This window comes from Balaenoptera physalus (assembly GCF_965194825.1).
Source record: "Balaenoptera physalus genome assembly, chromosome: 1".
Taxonomy (NCBI): Eukaryota; Metazoa; Chordata; class Mammalia; order Artiodactyla; family Balaenopteridae; genus Balaenoptera; species Balaenoptera physalus.
Window position 1 is genome coordinate 174,924,856 of NC_138882.1, and position 21,557 is coordinate 174,946,412.

Sequence of the window (21,557 nt, forward strand, 5' to 3'; positions counted from 1 at the left end):
CACCAGGGAAGTCCCCCGGGCACACGTCTTACGAGTGCCTGCTGTGAGCAGTCCACAGTGGTTGGCGTGCACAGGGGCACAGGCTGTCCCGGAAGCCGCCTGTCTTAGAGGTTCTGGCGGGAGAGGAGGGAGGGAAGACGCCGAGTCCCGGGCCGCTAGGGAGCGGTGCTGCCCCAGGGCCGAGGGTGGAGCTTTCCCCGTCGTCCAGGAAAGGGCTGGGCCCGGCCTACATGTGAGGGCAGGAGAGAGCGACTGCCGGCGCTCTCCTGCGGAATCCGGGTGGTGAGCACTGCCTGACCGATTCCCGGGATCCCCCACGTGACTCTGAGTCGCGGATCATCGGATGCCCAAGATTCCCGGGACCCCAATCCCCGATTTCAGATCCTCAGGACCTTACAAGTCAGAGGCCGGATTTCGCCCTGGACACCAGATTCCCAAACGGGACCTCCGGCCGGACTCCGGATCTCCAGATCTCCAGATCTTCAGATCCCATAGGAGATTCCCAATCCTGACCTGATTCCCGATCCCGAGATCCCGGTATCTGTTGTTCCTGGCTCCTGTCCCGCCCCGGGTGCCCAAAGCCCGGCGCCCGACGCCCGAGCGCCCCCGCATGGCGGGGCAGTGCCTGAGGTCCGAAGCCGCGGAGCGCGCCGGCAGCTGCTGGCAGGACCCGCTGGCCGAGGCGCTGAGCCGGGGCCGGGCGCTCGCGGCGTCCCCGGGCCGGGGCTGCGCGCGAAGCCGGCCGCTTAGCGTGGTCTACGTGTTGACCCGGGAGCCGCAGCCCTTGGCGGACCCCGAGACTGGAGCCGAGGCGGAGCCGCTGCCTCTGCGCTGCCTGCGTGAGGCCTGCGCGCAGCTCCCCGGACCGCGGCCACGACCTCAGCTGCGCAGCCTGCCTTTTGGGACCCTGGCGCTGGGAGAAACCTCAGCGCTCGATTCCTTCTACAACGCGGGTGAGCGCTCCTGGGGGCGGGGCTGGGCGATGGGGCGGGGCTTAGGGTCTTGGGAGGAGCCGAAGGGGCGTGGCTCGGCGACTCCCGGGAGACCCCGAGGTGTGGGGTGTAGGGGGCTATGCGGGCATAAAGTGAGCTAAAGTCTAGGGGCTCGAGGCGGGGCCGTGATAAAAGCGGAGTTTAGGGGATCTGGAGCACGGCCGGACTCGGGCAGGGATTTAGCGGGCCCAGGCCTGGCTCGGGGTTCAGGGTTGGAGCTTAAGCACTCTGGAGTCGGCACCGTGCCTAGGGAGAGGCTGGGAGCGGGGCAGGGTGTGGTATCGCAGGAGTGGGATTGGAGAACTCAGCCTCGGGATGATCTCGCACGGAGCTCATGACGGAGAATCCTGGGAGGTGGAACTTGGACTGGGGAAAGGAGCCGTAACATGTGGGCCTGGAATTCAGGGGTCCTATACTACTTCCGAGGATCCAGCTGGAGAGGCAGAAAGAGAAGTGAAGGGGACCAACTGCCCAACTGCACTGGATTCCAGGCGAGGGAGCTTGGGTTATGAGACCCCAGTAGTTCTGAGAGAATGGGCCGAGCTGGGGGGTGCTGGAGGCGGAGCAGGGTCGTCCGGGGGCGGGACCAGAAGGCGGCTATTCCCGCGCGGGTCACCCCGCCCTCTCGCCATCCCGGACGCCCCGCCCCCGATACTTATTTGTTCATGCAAGAGTCCAGTAACCGTACTTGCAGGATGTCCATAAAACCTCAGCCTAAAAATGAAGGCTGACTCGACCTTGAGGACACAAAGACACACACACAGAGTCACAGACTCACAAATCGTACATATCTTGATTCACATAAACTGTCGCAGACACTGTCACACACAGAGATACAGACACAGCAAGCTGCACACACACACACACACACACACACACACACACACAGAGGCACAGTGTACACGCACAGGGCATGTGTGTATACACATGTGTGTACACACAGCACACTGCTCGTGCCAGCCCCTTTCAAGAGACTGGATTGAGAACCCAGGGAAGGGGACTTTTATCTTTGCACAACTCCTGCCTCTCAGATGGCCTAGAACAGGCTCCAGACTGGTGCACAGCCTCCCCTTCTCTGCGCCCAGTGTCCGCAGGCTCTGAACAGTGGGATATGAGTCATAGCCCAGGGAGCTCCACTCCTTTCCTTGCAATACTATAGATACAAATTCTGTATGAGCCAGAGGGACCCTAAAAGGGGGAAACTGAGGCCCAGAGCAAAACTGGACCCTGCTGGAGTCACAACGGGAAGGCAGGCTGAGCCAGGATGGATCCCCAGGCTCCTTCCCCACAAGCTGGGCTTCAGGGCTCAGGGCCCCCACCCGTGTGCCCGCAGATGTGGTGGTGCTGGAGGTGAGCAGCTCCCTGGCGCAGCCCTCCCTGTTCTACCACCTGGGTGTGCGGGAGAGCTTCAGCATGACCAACAACGTGCTCCTCTGCTCCCAGGCTGACCTCCCTGACCTGCAGGCCCTGCGGGTAGGTGGCCAGCGGGCTGGTGGGGGCCGGCACAGAGCTGGGGTGGCCCTACTCAGAACACCAGTATCTGAATGTCTGTCCCCCGCAGGAGGACATTTTCCAGAAGAACTCGGTGAGCAGAAACCACCCCTACTCCAATGTGCCCTTTGACCTCCATTATGACCTCTGACCTCCACTATCTTTCCTGGCCTCCTCATTCCTCTCTGACCTCCCTAGTGCCCCCTGACATCCATGTGACCCTTTGTTCCCTATTGTCTCCCTTCATGAAGTGTGCCCCTTCCCTGCTATTTTAGTCCCCACTGGTGCTGACCTCTGACCCCCTCACTGCCCCTCTCTAACCTGGTACTGACCTCTGACCTCCACTGATTCCCACCTCCCTCCCACCAGGATTCCGTTGGCAGCTACACGCTGATCCCCTATGTGGTGACAGCCACTGGTCGGGTGCTATGTGGAGATGCGGGCCTCCTGAGGGGCCTGGCTGACGGCCTGGTACAGGCTGGGGTAGGCACTGAGGTGCTGCTCACACCCCTGGTGGGCCGGCTTGCCCGCCTGCTGGAGGCCACGCCCACAGACTCCTGGTAATGGGGGCCCTCAGCAGGTGCACCTGGAGGAGGCTGGTGAGGGTACAGTGGGCTAGGGCTGAGGGGCAAGCCCGGCCATTCTCTCTCCCCCCTTTCCCTGCCGTGGACGTCAGTGGCTATTTCCGGGAGACCATTCGGCGGGACATCCGGCAGGCGCGGGAGCGGTTCAGCGGGCAGCAGCTGCGGCAGGAGCTGGCTCGCCTGCAGCGGAGACTGGACAGCATAGAGCTGCTCAGCCCAGACATCATCATGAACCTGCTGCTCTCCTACCGTGATGTGCAGGTGTGTGCAGAGAGGCGGGCAGTGGGGGCAGCGGCATTCAGTGTCGGACAAACCCGAGTCCAGCTCCTGGACTCACTTGCTCACTGGTGGCTTTGAACAAATTATCTGACATCTCTGAGCCTCGGTTTCCTTGTCTGTAATAGGGGATGATCATGTCTCCCAGGGCAGCTGGGAGGCTGGGGCACACAGTGGGTTCTCCGTGTAAGGTGTGGTGTCTACACTACCTGCTGGGCCTGAAGGAGGTGTGCAGAGGACAGTGGGTGGGAAGATGGGGTGTCGGGGTGGGAGGGGACCCCAGCTCAAGGTTTACCTCAGGGTCTGTGGGCCGATGGGACCCACCAGCGGCCATCAGGCCAGTGCGTGCTATTCCCTCCTGCAGGACTACTCAGCCATCATTGAGCTGGTGGAGACACTGCAGGCCTTGCCCACCTGTGACGTGGCCGAGCAGCACAATGTCTGCTTCCACTACACATTTGCCCTCAACCGGTGGGTAGCAGAGCAAGGCTCAAGTCATAGCACATGGGGACATGGGTCTCTGCTGTGCAAAGTCATTGCTGTCTGCAATCACTGCTGTTCAAGGAATTTGCTGACCAAGGTCACACTGATGTCAAATGGTCCCTATTGTTCTGTTCTTGCTGCCCAGGGTTGGGTGGGGTGGTGGTGCTGCCCTTGGAGTGGTCACAGCTATCCAAGGTCACTGCTTCTCAGAGTCATTGCAGCTAGAAATCACTTCCATCTGGGATTACTACCTCTAGAAAGATCAGAGCTGACCAGAGTCACTGCTATTCTGGGTTCATGATTGTCCGGCCCTTGGAAGGGTCCCTGCTGTTCAGGGTCTGGGGGTTCCTAGACAGAGAGTGGAGGCAGGGCCGTCAAGTGGGTCCCCAGCCTTCTTCCCCTTCCCCTAGGAGGAACAGGCCTGGGGACCGGGAGAAGGCACTGGCTGTGCTGCTGCCACTGGTACAGTTTGAGGGCTCAGTGGCACCTGACCTATATTGCATGTGTGGCCGTATCTATAAGGACATGTTCTTCAGCTCTGACTTCCAGGATGCTGGGCACCGGGAGCAGGCCTATCACTGGTAAGGGGCCCAAACAAGTGGACAGTGGGCTGAGCTAGAGGGATGAGGAATGGGGCTGTGGGCATCAGTCCAGCCCCGCGTCCTCCCACCCTTACCCCAGGTATCGCAAGGCTTTTGATGTAGAGCCCAGCCTCCACTCGGGCATCAATGCAGCTGTGCTTCTCATTGCCGCCGGGCAGCACTTTGAGGACTCCAAGGAGCTCCGGCTCATAGGTGAACCCCAATCCTGCACCCCTATCCCCTACCCACAGGAGCTCGGAGAGGCCTGGGGAGAGGGCAGGGAGAGAAGACACTGGGCTGGAGCTGAGGCCGACTTCATCCCCTTTTGGACCTGTTCTGCCTGAACCTACCCCTGTCCTGGGCCTTCGTGAGCCCTTGAGCCCACAGCTGTTCCTAAGCTCACACCTGTGTTCCTTACACACTGAATTCCATGTACACTTGTTCCCAAACCCTCACCTGTGCCTGAGCTCCTACTCCCACCTGAGATCTGGCCACACCTAAGTTTTTACCCATTTCTATGTTCCTGCCCACATGAATTTTGTGGCCTACACCTGGGCTTTGCCCAAAGTTGTAATTACATTCAATACAACCCTTGCCCCTCCCTCCCAGGCATGAAGCTGGGCTGCCTGCTGGCCCGAAAAGGCTGTGTGGAGAAGATGCAGTATTACTGGGATGTTGGCTTCTACCTGGGAGCTCAGATCCTTGCCAATGACCTCACCCAGGTGGCACTGGCTGCAGAGCAGCTGTACAAGCTCAATGCCCCCGTATGGTAGGTGGCCCCTTCTGTGGTGGTCCTGGGCTGGCCTGGGCTGTCAGCTTCTGCACCTATATCCACTGGCATCTAGTCTGAACCTCTTTCAGACCAGTGCCCATGGCACCCAATGGCCACATTCTGGCTGCATCCAAGCCAGTCTACTCTCCCTGGCAGTACTAGCTGGTGCCTGGGCTGAGTTGAGGACAAGGTTGTGTCTGCAGGTACCTGGTGTCTGTGATGGAAACTTTCCTGCTGTACCAGCACTTCAGACCCACACTAGAGCCTCCTGGAGAAACCCCACACCATGCCCACTTCTGGCTCCACTTTTTGCTACAGTCCTGCCAGCCACTCAAGATGACTTGTTCCCAAGGGGAGCAGTGCTTGGTGAGGCCCGTGGGGTGTGGGACCTGGGAGAGGGGCAGGCCCCTTTTGACCAGCCCCTCTCCCCTGTCGTCTGCAGGTGCTGGTCCTGGAGATGAATAAGGTGCTGCTACCGGCCAGGCTGGAGGCTCAGGGTACCAACCCGGTGAGCACAGTGACAGTGAGCCTGCTGGAGCCCGGTAAGCAGGTGATATCGCCGGTGAGTCACCCCCATTCACATCTAGGCACCCCTTCTCTCCAGCCTTTCCCCCATCCCCAGACCCCTCTCCCGGTCCCCACAGCCCTCTCGGACCTTTTTCTTCTCACAGGACATTCCCTCCAGCTGGACCTTCCCGGTGGCCTGCATCAGCGGTGTCAGGTGAGAGGGGAGACCTGGGGGAGGTCGGGCGGGGGCGGGGGGGCGCTGCGGGGCTGCCCGGCTCACTGGGGTTCTTCATCCCTTCCAGCGTGTCGAAGCGAGACGAGCGCTGCTGCTTCCTCTACGCGCTTCCCCCGGCTCAGGACGTCCAGCTGTGCTTCCCCAGCGGAGGGCACTGCCAGTGGTGCGCGCAGCCCTTCGGGGTCAGGGTGCTCTGAGGGCAAGGGTGTATTGAGGGAAAGGAAGGCTATGTTCCCTGGGTGCTCTCGGCAAAGAGGGGACAGTTTCCGCCCAAGGTGCCCCTCCCGTCAGTCTGATCTCGGCCCCTCAGGTTCTGCGGGCTGATCCAGGCCTTGGTGAAGAATCCGGACTCCACGGCGGCCGCAGAGGAGGCGGAGGGCAGAGGGGAGGTACTGGAGGTGAGGAAGGGGTTGCTGGGAGCTTGAGGAGGGGGAAGGGCTGAGGGCCCAGGTGAACCCCGCATCTCACCCGCCCCCCCAGTTTGATTATGAGTACACGGAGTCGGGAGAGCGGCTGGTGCTGGGCAAGGGCACCTACGGGGTGGTGTACGCCGGCCGCGATCGGCGCACGCGGGTGCGCATCGCCATCAAGGAGATCCCGGAGCGGGACAGCAGGTTTGGGACCTGAGGCCACGCGGGCGGGGCTCAGGGCTCGGGGTGGGGCACCAGGTGGGCGGGTCAAATGGGAGGGACCGCGAGTTGAGAGGGTCCTGTGGGCGGGACTGCAGGCGGGGGTGACGCGGATGCCCAAGTGGTCGAGCCGAGTGCGCGGGCTCACAGAAGCGAGAGTACGAGCCCAGTGGGCCCAGGCCTGTACGCAGAACTGCAGGGACCCGGAGGGTGGGCTGTGGTCTGGAGGGGCGTGTGGGCTGGGTGATTAAGTTGCGGAAGGTCGGGGGCCGGGGTGCTGGTGGGAGGGGCAGATCCTGGGGGCCTGCCTTGCTGGCGCTGGAGTTGGGTAAGCATCTCTGCCCCAAGCTGGCCTGTTCTTCACTCCCTACCTGCCCCCAGGTTCTCTCAGCCACTGCATGAAGAGATCGCTCTGCACAAACGCCTGCGCCACAAGAACATCGTGCGCTATCTGGGCTCAGCCAGTCAGGGCGGCTACCTCAAGATCTTCATGGAGGAAGTGCCTGGAGGTTCCTGCCCTGTGTGGGATGGGAATGGAACTGGAGTTGTGGGGCATGGGGCTGGAGCCAAGCAGGGGTGGAGAACCCTCCGGGAAAATGAACCCTGGCGTGTGTGGGAGGTGTAGCCCAGAATTAGCTGAGGCAGTGCAGTTGGGTGATGGAGTCTGGGCCATGGCCTGGCCTTTGAGCAGAGAGCTGTGGGCTGGAGTAGGTGGGTGCCAATTATGACCTTGGACTCATCTTCCCAGGCAGCCTGTCCTCCTTGCTGCGGTCAGTGTGGGGACCCCTGCAGGACAACGAGAGCACCATCAGTTTCTACACCCGCCAGATCCTGCAGGGACTCGGCTACCTGCACGACAACCGCATCGTGCATCGAGATATCAAGGTCAGCGTGTAGCTGGCTCACCCTGGTGGGGGGTGGGGTGGGGAGGAAGAGATATGGCCCCAGACAGAGGCTGGCAGTTTAGACTAAGTGGGCAGACCCTTTGCAAAGGGTTGGGGAATTCATCAAGAAGGTTCCCCAGAGAAGGCAAGAAGTTCAGATCGGAAGCTAACTTCCAGAGGGGGATAAGTGGGATGGCAGGGGGAGGAGGTTGATAGAGGCAGGGTCAGGCTGGGAGTCCCAGGAGTCGGGGTCTCGGGATAGGGTCCTGTTCTGGCACCAGGAGCCCAGCCTGATGTCCGCTGAGCACAATGTCCACTCTACTCAGGGGGACAACGTACTGATCAACACCTTCAGCGGGCTGCTCAAGATTTCCGACTTTGGTACCTCCAAGCGACTAGCAGGCATCACACCCTGCACTGAGACCTTCACAGGTAACAGGGGGTGGGGTGGTGAATGGGGTTGCTGACATGGGGCAGAGAACTCTTGGGACCTTCCAGGGAATGCTGTTTCTCCTGGGCATGGAGTTAAGAGTCCTAATGGGGGATGGAACCCGGGGCAGGTGATTGAGCCAGGGGTGAGGTGATAGAATCTAGAACTGGAGCTTGGATAGCTGATGACATTGAGTTTAGTCCCTGAAGCGGAGCCCAGAAGTGTTGACGTGGTCTAAAGGTCAAAGCAGATGATGCAATCCAGGATAGATGATGGCACCTACTGTGGATGATGGAGCCCACGAACGTGATGGAGCCTGAGATGAGTGAGGAGACTCAGGATAGATGTTTGATGACCAGGGGAGGTGATAGGAACTGTTTTGGATACTAAAGTTCAGAGTGAATGCAGGTGGCCAGAGGATGATAGAGCCCCCTGCCGCCCCCACAGTGACAAAGCCTAGATGCGCATTATTGCTACTGCTCCTGTCCTAGGGACCCTACAATATATGGCCCCAGAAATCATTGACCAGGGCCCACGAGGGTATGGGAAGGCGGCGGACATCTGGTCATTGGGCTGCACTGTAATCGAGATGGCCACAGGTCGCCCACCCTTCCACGAGCTGGGGAGCCCGCAGGCTGCCATGTTTCAGGTGAGATCCCTCAGGGCCTGGCTTATGAGGTGGGGTGGGGACAGACTGGGCCCTGAACACCTCTAAACTTGTCCCTTGTGTCCCCTCCCTGCCCTCTTCCCAGGTGGGCATGTACAAGGTGCACCCACCAATGCCCATTTCTCTGTCAGCCGAGGCTCAAGCCTTCCTCCTCCGAACTTTTGAGCCAGACCCACGCCTCCGAGCCAGTGCTCAAGCACTGCTGGAGGACCCCTTCCTGCAACCTGGGAAGAGGAGCTGCCGCCCCGGCTCCCCCCAACATGCTCTAAGGTCCTCAGGTACTAAGTGGGTGGAGGGAGTGAGCACGCTGGGGTGAGGGCAGAGGAGCTGTGGAGGTGAGAGGGCTCAGGGGGCCCCGGCTGACAACCTTGTCCCTCCCTCAGACTCCCCTTCCGCCAGCCCCACTCCTTCAGCTGACTTGACCTCCCAGTCCCAGACATTCCCGCGCCCTCAGGCACCCTCTCAGCACCCTCCCAGTCCCCCCAAGCGCTGCCTCAGTTATGGGGACACCTGCCAGCTCCGGTAAGAACCCAGGGTCCTGGGGTGGGTTTGCTTCATCTGGTTTTGTCCTGGTACACTCCCTCCAGAAAAAGCCCTCCTTGGGGACTTGGGCACTTTGACCACTTGCAAGGATGGCATTTGGTGCCCTCCTCCCAAATGCTCTTACTTATATTTATTGTGCCCTCTCAATGCTGAGTTCATCTCTTTTATCCCTGTGAGGTGGGCATGAAAGTAAAAGCCAGGATTCAAACTCTGGGGTGGAAGTGGCTGGTGTTGCTGCCCTCCCTCCATCAGCTGCTCTTCACTGCACCCAGGGTGCCTGAGGAGCCTGGGGCCGAGGAGCCCGCGTCCCCTGAGGAGAGCTCGGGGCTGAGCCTCCTGCACCAAGAGAGCAAGCGCCGGGCCATGCTGGCCACAGTACTGGAGCAGGAGCTGCAGGCCCTGGCGGAGAGTCTCTGCCTGGAGCAGGAACAGGTGGGCGGCTCGCCCCGGCGCCCCCTGCTGGTCGAGCACCAACAGGACTCCTGCTGAAGGCCTCCCCCGTCCCTCCGCTCCCCACCCCACCGCGCCCCGCACCCTCCCACCAGCATCTCCCCCGGCTCAGGGGGGAATACTCGCTGATGACCTTCTCTTCCTCTTCAGGGTTCCCATCTGGGGAGGAATCATGCGGAACAGCTACTGCGCTGCCTCAGGGCGCACATCCACACTCCCAACCGCCGGCAGCTGGCCCAGCAGCTGCGGGAGCTGCAAGGGCAGCTTCGGGCCCAGGGCCTTGGGCCCGAGATTCTGCAAGGACCGCTCTTCGCCTTCCCGGATGCGGTGAGGGAGCTTTCTCAGTTAGGGCTGCCCAATAAGAGGTAGTGAGCTCCCCATGCTTGGGAATGTACAAGGACTTGATGTTGCAAGATTCCATGTCTTCCCAGATAGAACCATCGGGAAAGGGACAGCTGCCCAGTCCTAGCTTCCTAGCCCCTCTTTTGATCCCAAGCCCGCCCACCCCACTTGCCTCCGATAGAAGACTTTCTAGGCCTTTCCAACTCAAGCCCCATCTCTGTTTGAAGCTCAGCAGTCTCAGCCGCACCCTTCCTCCTGCTCCAGGTGAAGCAGATCCTCCACAGGCGCCAGATCCGCCCACACTGGATGTTCGTGCTGGACTCGCTGCTCAGCCGTGCTGTGCGGGCAGCCCTGGCTGTTCTGGCCCCAGGTGGGTGGGGGATTGGAGCCTGCCTGCCTGCCTGCCTGCGGGGCGAGGGTGTGATCCTTGGGGGCGTGGCGAACACAAATTGGGCAGGTAGGGGCGTGGTCAGTGAGGCCCCGGCTTGACCCGGCACCAAGCAGGGGGATGGCGTAACCAAATGGATATCTCCCAGGCTGACACTGCCTAGCCCGTGCCCAGAGCCCCGCGTCCTCTGCCGATGTCTGGGGTCCTAAATGGGCATTCTCGCCCTGCCTGAGTTCACCCCATTCGGATTGGCAGAGGCGGAAAAGGAGGCAGTCCCACCGAAGTCGGAGGAGTCCAATAAAGAAGAGGAGTCCCAGCGGATGCAGCAGGAGGCCCCAGTCCAGCAGAACCCGCTCCCAGGGGAACCCGAGCAGGGCACCCCACCTTCGATGGTGCAGCTGGGCCTCTTGCGAGCAGAGACCGATAGGTACAGCTTCTGGGACTCGCCCATAGCCTCTGCAGGAGCTTCACCCCTACGCCCCTCCATTCTATTGCCTTCTGCCTTCTAACAGGCTTCGAGATGTCCTGGCTGAGAAGGAACGGGAGTGCCAGGTCCTAGTGCAGCTAACCCTACAGCACGTCAGTGGGGAGGCCAGGACCTGGGCCCTGGCCTCAGAGCCCCCAGGTGAGTGGGAGCAGCTCAAATGGTGGGTGTGAGGCAGCTTCTTGGCAGAGGCATCCTTGGGTTCACCAGCTGACTTCTCCCTGACAGCTGCTCTCACAGTGGACCAGGGCCTGGTGCGGTGGCTACAGGAACTGAATGTGGATTCAGGCACCATCCAGACGGTGAGTGGGCGAGTACTGGCAGTCCCTGACCCCCACCAACCAAAGACTCCATCTATGCCCATCTTTCAGCTCTTCTCACTTTCTCCCTCTGATGCAGAGAATCTCAATACTGAATGAGCACTTTGTATATGCCTCCCATTGGACAGATGAGAAAACTGAGGCCCAGAAAGGAGTGTGATCTGTCCTAGCATGTTGGTAGTAGAACAGAGCTAGTTCCTGGGTCTCTGGACCCACCTTTCTCTGACTTTACCTCTCCCTGTTTCTGTGTATGTGTCTTTGTCCACAACTAGCTACTGAACCACAGCTTCACCCTCCATGCCTTACTGACCTGTGCCACTAGAGATGACCTCATCTACACACGCATCAGGTATGTCCTGGGCCCTTGAGGGATAACCCACACATATGGCCTCATGCTGTCCAGATCCTGACACCACCCTCCTAGTTACAGGCCTGCCTGGGTTCCTCTCTGAAAACTATAGGGACCCTAGGGTCCCTTGGGGACAGAGGGGGCATCAGGCAGACAGTGGGTACCAGAGAGAGAGCCCAGGGCCTTCTTCTGCCTGAGCCTCATTGAGCCTGGTACCCCCAGGGGAGGGATGATATGCCGCATCTGGAGAGCCATCTTGGCACAGCGAGCAAGATCCACGCCAGTTACCCCTGGCCCGCAGGAGGCTGAATGAGGACATCGGAGACAGGAGGCCAGACCCAAGGATAGATGAATGCAGGAAACACAAGAGGCTTCTGACACACCTGCCCCAGGACCCAGGGGCAACTGGAGGAGGCCAGGTGGGCGGGGGGCAGGGTAGGGCCCAAGCCTAGCCCCAGTGGGGGGAACCAACCAGAGAGGTGCCTCAAGCTCACGGAGTACCAGCAGGCAAAGACTATTAAACAATACTTTTGTACCCTTGGGCCTTGGCGATGTCTGAAGTATGGGGAGGAGTCCTAGGACCAGCTCCCTAAGGTCTTTATGTCTGAGTCTAAAGTTCCTTCATCTGGCCCTCTTCACTTTCCTGCTATCATTGCCCTCCCCACACTCCCACCCCCAAGCCGACAACAGCCCCTTGTTGCCCTCAGAATAGACTTTATTGACTTTAGCCAAGGGCAGGCCCTGAGATGGGGGTCCAGAAAGAGAGGTTTTGTAGGGCTTGTAGGGCAGCTATGTCCTGGGGGCCAGGTTGGTTCTGAGGGGCAGAAGGCCATCCACCCACACACATGGCCGCTCCAGGAGGGTCTGCCACAGCTGCCTCTCCTCAGGTGTGGAGTCCATCCAGGGCACCTGGAGCCCATAGCTGCTGCCTAGATGTGGGCGGGCAGGGGTGGAAGACATGGTCACGCTGGACACCCCAGGTCCCAAGGAACACCTGCCTGGTCCCAGATCATGCACTGTCACCCCCACATTCTCCGTGGATACCAAAGCTCAGGAAAGGACAGAGAAGTGCCCAGGGCCACGTGTCAAGCCCCTGCCTCCTAGCATTGGGTCCCCTCAGGGCTCTGCCCCACTCACCGGTGCCCAGGCTGAGGCGTGTGCCCCCCAGCTGGCGACTGGCCAGGGGCCCATGGTCCCAGAGAGAGAGCTCAGCACAGGCCTGGAGCAGGTCAGCAGGGCCGAAGCCATCATAAACCATGGTGTGATTGAACATGGGGCTGTGGCTGCGTCGCACCACCCTTGTCCGTTGGCGGCTGGCCCGGCTGTCATCAGGCAGCACCAAACTGTGGGGAGGTGGGCTGGCATCACGTGGCCACCCCCTCACACTCCCCAGAACCAACCAGTCACCGAGTCCTACCCATACTTCCTCACAATGTCCACGTCCTCTGGCTCCTGCCTGAGAACTGGCCTCAAACCCTCAGTATCCTGGGACCTTTGCGCCAACCTCCTCTCAGATCTCCTGCCTTTAAAAGTTATAACACCTATTCACAGGACCCCAGAGTAACGTCTCTGAAATGCAGTTCTGCTACTCCTCAGCTCAATCACCTTCATAGCCCCCCAGAAGTAGTTTCCAAACTTTTTAAAGCCTTGGAGCCCTTTCTGCAAGACAAAAATATTACTCAGAAGTACAAAACCTAAAAGAAAAACAATGCCTCTTGTTGAATCAAGGCTGGGAACTCAGAACCTCATTGGCCTACCTCTATTTTACTCTCTGAGGGTGGGACAGCACCTGGAGGCACCCCTAGAATTCCTCCGGTGCTTACTTTCAAAACCACTGAACTGCAAGTTGAGGACCAAACCCCACAGCCTGGCTTTCCAGGTCCTCCATGGACAGGCCCCTGAGACCTCCCAGGTCTCAGCCTCAGCTCTCCAACAAGCCCTACGCTCCAGTCACCGAGATGCAGCTGTTCAGAGGAGTGCTCAACTCTCCTGACTCCAGGCCTTTGCTCAAGCCGTCCCCTCCACCTCTGCTCAGCGGTCAAAACCCAGAGTGGTGAGTCAAGGGTGGGTGATTAGAAGGGGTTTGTTGAAGGTGGGGAGCTCCACTGCATGAGAAGGGAAGGGAAGCGGGGAAGTACCGATGCCCCTCACCATTGTATGTAGGTATCCAGGGATCCTGGGCGCAGAGGCACGAGGTCCTGAGCTTCCTTCACCCAGAAGTGCAGCTCCCCGCTCGGGGGCAGTCCTGCGCCTGCGAAGAGGCTCGGCTCAGGCCCTGCCCCAAGGACAGACACTTGTCCCTCAACCTTGCGGGACAGAGATTCCCCGCCTCTCAAGGCCCGTCCAGCTTGGCCTCTCGCCGGCGGTCACTCACCCTCAGAGCCAGCGGGCACGTACTTGAGGGACAGAGAGAGCAGTCCGCGGCTGGGAAGGTCGTCGGGAGAGGGCGGGACCTGCGACAGGCGGGCTCGTCAGGGGGTGGGGACAAAGTCCTAGGGAAAAGGGGCCGGAAGGGAGCGGAGTCTCCAGACACCGACGGCGCGGGCCTATTGGGGAGGGGTCTTGGAGGGGGCTGCCGAGAGAACGGCCTGGGGAATCCGAGAGCCCCGCCACCGGCAGTCAGGGACAGACCTCTGCATGGGGCCGTAAGGTTTCGAGGCTGAGGGGGACTGGGGGAAAGCCCAGTGCGGTAAAGGCGGGAGACCTGTGCCGCGGGTCTACGCGCGCGGGCCAGCTGCTCACCCGGGGCTGCAGGGGGAGCCAGGTGGGCTCGGAGTCCCAGTCCCACGTGTCCAGGGGCACTTCGACTTCGCCCAGAAAGATGTTGCGACCCAGGCTTTCGCGGTGCCACACGGACAGGCTCAGCACGCGGCCCCGGAGCTCGGCCTGCGGGACGGAGTACTGGGGACAGGAGGTGCACTTTAATGAAGCAGCGTCGATGGCCCCGGCCTCAGTGTTGCGGGAGTGTTGGCTGGGGCTTATCCTACCACTCTCCTTGCTGGAAGGAATCCTGGGGAGCCCCGGACGGTATTAATGGGGGTCTGGACAAGCGCCGCGGCCACCTCTAGACTGACATGTTGGAGAGCGCGTTAATGCGAGGCCCTCCCTGCCGTTCCTCCCGCAGAATGGAGGATTGGAGCGACCGGCAATGACGACACCATGGCTGCCCCTGCCACCCGGTCCCCGCAGGAAGGGGCGTTCGGTTCATTAATGGGGGGCCGCCCTGGCGTCGCAGCCTCACCCAGAGAGTCTCGTTGAAGACCGGGTTCAGATTCCGTTTCTTCACTGAGGTCTTGCGCTTGCTCTGCTTATCCGGGAGGAGTTTGCTTTTGACATAGCTGGAGCGGGGCAGGTGAGGACCGGAGGTGAAGGGGGACCCCTTTACCCCTCCAGCCCCTTCCAGCGCCTACTCCCCAGCCGCAGCCGGGAACGCAGCTTCGCGTGCCAGGCCTCGCGCAGCGCTTTACGGGAGTTATCTCACCCAGCTCCCGCGTCTACCAAGAACGTTATTCCCATTTTGAAGATGAGGAAACTGAGGCCAAGAAAAGCGGTGGGGTTGGGCAGTGAGAGCGGCTCCCTAGTGCCCCTCCTCGCGGGGTCAGACACTCACGGGTCGGAGCGGCGGCGCCGGGCGGCGGCCAGGCCCTGGCACTGGATCACGTGCACGCGCAGCTCGGCAGCACCCGGCTCGTAGCGCAGCGCGAAGTGCAGGGAGCCGCGGACCTGCACCGCGCCCGCCTCCGCCTCCCCGGACAGGCTCATTTGGCTGCTGCTCAGCTGCGGGCGGAGGGTGGGGAGGTCAGGGCGGGCTGCGGGGCTCACGTCGGGGCCGGGGAAGGGGAGCGCGGAGGGTTCAGATGGGGGGGGGGGAAGCGGGGTAAAGTGAGGTAGCTTGCCTGGAGGCTGGAGTGTCAGGTCCGGGGGTCAAGGGAGGGGTCATGCAGGGGCAACGCCTCGGGATACGGGGAGGGTAGGCGCACCCCACCCCCACCCCAGGCCTTCTCCCTCACCCCCTCACCGTGGAGGAGTTGAGGCTGGACATGGAGGAGCTGCTGCTGAGCACGCGATCGAGTGACAGGTCGGGCCCCGGGGCCTCCTCCCCATTCTCCAGGATCTCGGACGCCTCCTGGGTCTGAGGAGGGGGTAAGTGACGGGGGCGCCCCCTAACACCCCGCCCCTCCCGCGACCGCTCTCGGTCCCGGACCGCTCGCAGCCTCGGGCAGCTGCACTCCCCGCCTAGAGTCTGCTCCGGGTCTTGAGAGCAGCCGCGGGCCGCTCCCGCCTACCTGGGCAGGCGGGGGCTGCGGCTCCTCCTCTCCCCTCGACGGAGGCTCCAGCTCGGGGTCAGCCTCCTCGGCGGCGAAGACCTGAACGCCCCCGGGGCCAGGGGCTGGGAGGGGCACAAACAGCTCAGCGAGCCCCTCCCCTGCCCTCCCTGCCCCTGAGCAAATTTGGAGGGACTGGTTTACCACCCCCATTCAGACCTCAGTGCTGCCCTGCGGTCGCCGCCCCCTAAGCAGGACGAGGAAGGTGAACACAAGTGGCTGGGGTCACTTAGAGCTGCCTCTGATCCCCGCAACCTCTGTGCTCCCAACACACACCTTCCCACTCACCTTCTTGGGCCTGGGGCTCCTCCTCATGATCTGAAGCCTTTGGGGGGACATATGGTGAGGGGAAATCAGGTCCCTGAAAGAAGCAAGGGGTAGAAGTCACAGAGGCGGCCAGTGGTGAAGGGGTCAGAGGTTCCAGCTTCAGATTTTGCACTGCCCTCAGGGCAGAGCTGGCAACTAGCTGCAGGACCAGTCTGGCCTGTACTTCACACCCCTTCACACTTCAGGGCCTGCCCTACCTAACTCCCAGGGTCCCTTTGGTGGCATCTGAGTCTTGGACCTCACCCAGCTCAGTCCACACTCCACCCCTAGTAACCAATTCAGAGTTTCCTTTAGAGGATGGGCCCACACCCCCATTTGACAGAGGAGGATGACAGAGGCCCAGGCCAGGGTCTCCTGATTCTCAGGCTGGGCTCTTTCCCCAGCACATCCCACCTCCATGCCAGGGACACTGTACATTCATTCATTAGCCCATTCAGTCATTCATTACTCACCTCAGCCTCGCTGAAACTCTCTTGGGGGGCCTCGTCCATGGGGAGCCTGGGAGGAGGGAGAGGTATAGTCAGAGATGGGCCCCAGGTGACTGGGAGGCACCCTCCACTCCCTGCCATGCCTCCTCACCTGGGCTCCAGCGCCTCTTCGGTCTCTTTCCCAGCAGCCTCAGCCTCCGCATCGCTGCCCTGAGCCTGGTCTCCTGCACCCAGGTGAGAAGTTCTGTGAAACTCTCTTCTCAGGATGTCTGGCCCTTGGAGATGCCCACCCACCTCCTGTAGCCCATGGAGGGGTGGTGCCCACTCAAAGTCACACAGTGCCAGGGGCAGCTGGAACTGAAACCAGGGGCCCTCTCTCCTTGTCCACATACACCCAGTGACCTGGGCTGCCCAAGGCGTGCCCCACTCTGGGGAGCTCCTCTCACCCCTGGAGCCCTTCTTCCTGCGGATGGAGGCGCGAACAAGGTCAGAGCCAAGGTGGGCGTGGTGGTGCCGCTGGAAGCGTGCTTCCTGGAACCAGTCCCCTGTAAGGATCTTCAGCTGCCCAGGGTCTGCCAGCGATGTCCGGAGCTTGCTGGAGGATGGGGGAGGGCGTGGCTGTCACCACCCAGGCAATCAACATTATTGCCACCCACTCTGTGCCAGGCCCTGTACCTGGGGCCAGGGATACAACAGCAAATCAGACTTGATCCCTGCTTTGGAGGAGCTCAGGTTGGTGGGGAGACTGAGTCCAGAATAGACAAGTACACTATAGTGAGGTAGAGCCATGATGTATGTAAGAGGGCCAGCTTTGCCTGTGAGAATACTGGAGGGCTTCCCAGAGGAGGTGACATGTGAATTGCTCTTAAATGACAAATTGGAGTTCTCCAGGTAGAGAAGAAAAATAATTATTATTCATTAAATGACTGTGTATAATCCTTCCTAATTCTATGAGGTAGGGCTCGTTAGCTCCATTTTACAGATGAGGAGAGTGGTGCTGGTACAAGCTAGGAAGTGTCTGTTCCCAAACACTACTTGTAAGTAAGTCCCATGCTGCTCTGCCATTGTGCTCTTCCAGGCAGGAGAAACATCATAAAAGCGAAGGGTGTGTTCGGGGACTGTGGATCACCCAAGTGGCTGTAGTGGACATTTTGTGTATGTGTGTCAGGGGGTGAGGCTTACTGGTGGAAGAGGCTGGCAGGGTCCAACCAGGGAGGCCTTGTGGACCACGCTTCGGAGCTTGCCCCTGACAGGAGATGCTGAGGAACCATGTGAGGTTTCAGGAGAGGATATTAAAGACAGATCTGGAGAGTCCCAGCTGCAGCATGGAGGGGGGGCCAGAAAGGGCGAGCCCGGAGGCAGGGAGGCCGGCAAGGGAGCTGGTGCAGCCACCCTGGGAGAGGTGATGAACTGAGACGGCCAAGGGTGGAGTGGACCAGTGGGCAAAAACAAGATCTACCCAGTTATCTGACAGGCTGCACATTGGTAGGAGAGAGGGTGGGAGTCACCCAAGCCCCCCAGTGCCTGAGGCCCCTTCCTCTGGGGCTCCCCTACTCTGCCTTACCTGACCCGTCCCTCCTCCAGCTGGCGCAAGTGAGCATCTCGCTTCAGGACCTTGGCAATAGCCTCTTGCTCCTCCTCTGTCAGGAAACTGAGATCCAATAGCCCATCAGCCTCAGGCTGTGGCTCATGTGCCATGAGGAGGCCAGGCAGGGACCAGAGCCCCTTTTGAGATGGGTGGCCCCTCTGGGGCATCAGCTGGGGCAGCGCCCAGGCTGGGCACACGTGGCTCCCTGGGGGCAGAGCAAGGGTCAGGTAAAGGCCTGCCCATATACAGGGCACATCCTGGAGCCAATTGCCTTTTCTTCCCAAATATACACCCCCCATGGTGGGCAGGGTACAAGCCCAGGAAGGCTGAGATCAAGGTGGCATGAGATGCACTCATGGACACATGCATACAGAGACCCATGAACATACTCAGGGACACACTCAAAGACATGTAGACATGTACATGTGCATACTGATACATGTAGATATAGTTCCCCAAAGTGAGATGCACACCTGGTCACACATGCACACTGACACCTATATAAAGACAGGCTCATGCATACCCGGTCCCCCATAAAGGGCCCTATGCAGTCACAGGCCCAGATCCATGTCCAGACCAAGAGATGTATGTAACATATCCTTAAACCTGCACACAGGCACATGCACACAGGGGAGACAAGGACCCACAGATGGGTTCACCTATACAAGAATAAGTCCAGGGACAAAGACCTGTCCTTAGATATATACAAATCACACACACTTTTGCACACACATACTGTATCCCCCAAGCTAGATTGTGGGCTCCTTGAAGTCAGGGACAGGGCCTCATCCTCAAAGCCAGAACTGTGCACACAGCAGATGGTTAGTAAAAGTTTGACTAGTTAAATGCAGAAATACATGCACCTGCACACACATGGGAAATGCACACACATGAACACGCAGCCAGACGCACAGGTGCACACACATATCTGCTCACCACCCTGCCCTGGGAATCTCCCAACTTGGGTCCTTTCCCTCCACCCTGCTCTGGCCTATTGGGCCTTCCTGTCTGAGGCAACCTGCCAGCTCACAGCCTAACTTCCTCCCCTGGATGTAACTGCTGCACCCACTCCCACGGGGGCCTCCAGCCCAAGGTTGCCCCTGCTGCCAGCCCTGCCCCCTGGCCTGGAGCCCCTCCCTAGACCTCTTAACTCTGGCCACATGGGTTCCCCACGCCCTGACCCAGGACCTGGCTGGGGTGGGACCTGGTGGTGGAGGCCGAGTGCTGCAAAGCAGCTCAGGTACCACGGTGACTCCGGAAGGAAAACATTTGCCCAGCCCCGAGGGGCGTGTGGACGTGGCAAGGGGCCTGTGACTGGGCCGTGGGCAGAGCCGTGGCCCTGAGCCCACTGGGCGGTCTCTCTTCTCCTCCCGCCCCTTTAGTCCCCTCCCTCCTGGGGCACCAGGCAGGGCTGAGATGGGAAGAGGACACTCAGCAGGCAGGTCCTGGCTTGTGCCTGCCGCCAGCCTGCACTCTGTGTCCTCCCAGCTGAGTCAGCGAGCCCCTCGAGCGAGCCCTCTCCCCCTGCTGCCCCACCCTCACCCGGGGGGTGGGTGGGTGTCTCTATCGGGTGTTGTGTATGACGCTGTGGAAATGCCTGTGTGACCCATGTTAACAGCATTTCCTGAACATCTACTGTGTGCAGGTCCTGGGTGTTGCAGACGCACTGTTGAGGGCTCTTCTGGGGCCTGTGTGTGAGCCTGTGTGGCTGGCCCTGTGTTACCCTGTGCCGCTGTGAGTCTCTGTTCAGCAGGCGTCTGCGGACTGTGGGATCTGGGAGGCTGTATATTTTGTGGGTGTGAATGTGGTATCACTGCATGTGTGTCTGGGCGTCATGTCACAGTGTGGTGCTGCATGGGGGACTGTCATCTGTGTGATATGTTCTGTGACTTTCTGGGCGACAGCGCAGTGGAGTGTGTGCGCGTGCACGTGTGTGTGTGTGTGTGTGTGTGTGTGTGTGTGAGACTGGGCTGTGTGTTGTGGTGTGTACTCTGGTGCCCTGGGGGCCACCAGGTGTGTGTGTATGAGTATGGAGGTGGAGGGACGTTCCACAGAACTGACCCTGCCCGCCCTTGTCCTGAGGTCTGCTTGGGCTGGGCTGTGGGCATCTGAGCCCAGGGTCCCCAGCAGCACACCCCTCCCTGCAGTCCCCTCTGGTTCCAGAGGCAGAATCCAGTGTCTGGTCCTCCCCACTCTGTTTCAACACTTATGGGACAGACCCATCGGTCAGTTTAAGGGTCTGTCCGTCTGTCTGGCTGTTCCAGCCCCAGACACGCTCCACCTCCCCCACCCCTAGGTCCTAGAGGGTGCTCAGGTTACCAGGTGGCAGTGCCCACCCCTCGGGACACTGGCAGGGGCCCTCTGGCCCCGAGGTGTATTACCTGTAGGGGTCCAGTATGGAGGGGACACCTTTGTCGGGTAACTCTGGCTCCCCTGGCAGCTGAGTTTCAGGGACCAGAAGAAGAGCAGTGAGGGCCTAAGGCTGACTCAGCCGGCAGCCCAGCGGAGTGCCTGCCCCACTGAGGAGGAAACACCTTCTCACAGGGCCTGATACAAAACCGGGCCTGGACTCCCTGCTCCCCAGGGGCGCGGCCTGGGCTTTCAGCAACCCCAGAGCAGGTTTGGTGGGTAGGAGATGCCTGGGGCTTGGCCCCAGCTCCTCTGCAGACTTATTCTGTAACTCCTGTAACCCGAGCTGGCCCCACCCCCTCAGAGCCTTGGTTGCCCCATCTGTAGGATGGGTAGCAGCCCCACCCTGCCCCCTAAGGAGCTGATAGGAACTTGCTTTGAAAGCAAAGTTAGAAACATTTCTGAGAACCAGGGTAGTGGAAGGATTGCAGACTATAGCCAGACAACCCTGAATAGTTCCTGCTGTGCCACTGTGTGACCTTAAGCAGGCCTCTCAACCATTCTGAGCTGCAGTTTCCTCCTGTGCAAACTGCAGGCAGCAGAGTGTGAAGAGCCTCTGAGAGAAATGAAAGTGCTTGGCACAAGCTGGCATATGGGAGGTACCAGGTGTTCCCTGGCCAGCACAGTCCCCTCCATGTCCACATGTGCCTCCCAGGAAGTGCTGGCCAGAGCAGAGCTGCTCTCTGTCCCCTCTGCCACCCTGGGCCCCATCTGTCTGAGGAGGCCTGGACTCTTCCAGGGCCAAAGTGAGGCTCCCATACCCTCCCTCTGTCCGTGGGGAGCCCCTCTGCGCACCCCCCATTCTGCCCCCAGATTCTGCCCCACCCTGAGAATAGGTTGGGCCCTGGATTACATTTGCTTTGGGACCATGAGCCAAGGCCACACCAAAGCTTCCGGATCCCCCCAAGTCTGCTTCATTTCAATCTGCCTGTCTTGCCCCACCTGCACCATGACTTAAAGATCAGAGGGCACCTCACAGACCCCCAAGAGGGGAGGTGGGTAAGGAGTGGACTCTAAGCGAAACCCCACTCCTCCTCCCCAGCTTCGGAAGCGGCTCCGGAATGTTACCACCA

General features: G+C 60.3%; 2 protein-coding genes across 2 annotated transcripts; one reads left to right on the top strand and one right to left on the bottom strand.

The window, feature by feature from the left end:
- The first annotated feature begins 204 nt into the window (after window positions 1-204).
- MAP3K6 (mitogen-activated protein kinase kinase kinase 6) lies at window positions 205-11,947 on the top strand. The gene is given in 30 exon segments (XM_082439790.1): window positions 205-953; window positions 2,326-2,465; window positions 2,554-2,577; window positions 2,853-3,043; window positions 3,160-3,328; window positions 3,708-3,814; window positions 4,237-4,407; window positions 4,508-4,620; window positions 5,017-5,176; window positions 5,383-5,545; window positions 5,622-5,741; window positions 5,851-5,900; window positions 5,989-6,084; window positions 6,232-6,319; window positions 6,402-6,535; window positions 6,932-7,059; window positions 7,299-7,435; window positions 7,761-7,866; window positions 8,356-8,513; window positions 8,617-8,809; window positions 8,915-9,053; window positions 9,347-9,506; window positions 9,675-9,851; window positions 10,131-10,236; window positions 10,510-10,681; window positions 10,767-10,879; window positions 10,967-11,040; window positions 11,331-11,407; window positions 11,630-11,711; window positions 11,713-11,947. Coding segments are annotated over 30 exon segments (4,038 nt in total). The 5' UTR covers window positions 205-610; the 3' UTR covers window positions 11,860-11,947.
- A 154-nt stretch (window positions 11,948-12,101) lies between these two features.
- Window positions 12,102-20,602, bottom strand: SYTL1 (synaptotagmin like 1). The gene is made up of 15 exons (XM_082440583.1): window positions 20,457-20,602; window positions 18,052-18,280; window positions 16,934-17,082; window positions 16,639-16,711; window positions 16,512-16,557; window positions 16,021-16,093; window positions 15,694-15,797; window positions 15,426-15,539; window positions 15,018-15,184; window positions 14,649-14,745; window positions 14,150-14,308; window positions 13,782-13,860; window positions 13,559-13,658; window positions 12,545-12,750; window positions 12,102-12,336 (listed from the first exon to the last, which is right to left on the bottom strand). Exons 2-15 carry the CDS (start codon window positions 18,240-18,242, stop codon window positions 12,197-12,199), a joined length of 1,698 nt encoding a protein of 565 aa, XP_082296709.1. The 5' UTR covers window positions 18,243-18,280; window positions 20,457-20,602; the 3' UTR covers window positions 12,102-12,196.
- Between the last annotated feature and the right edge of the window lie 955 nt (window positions 20,603-21,557).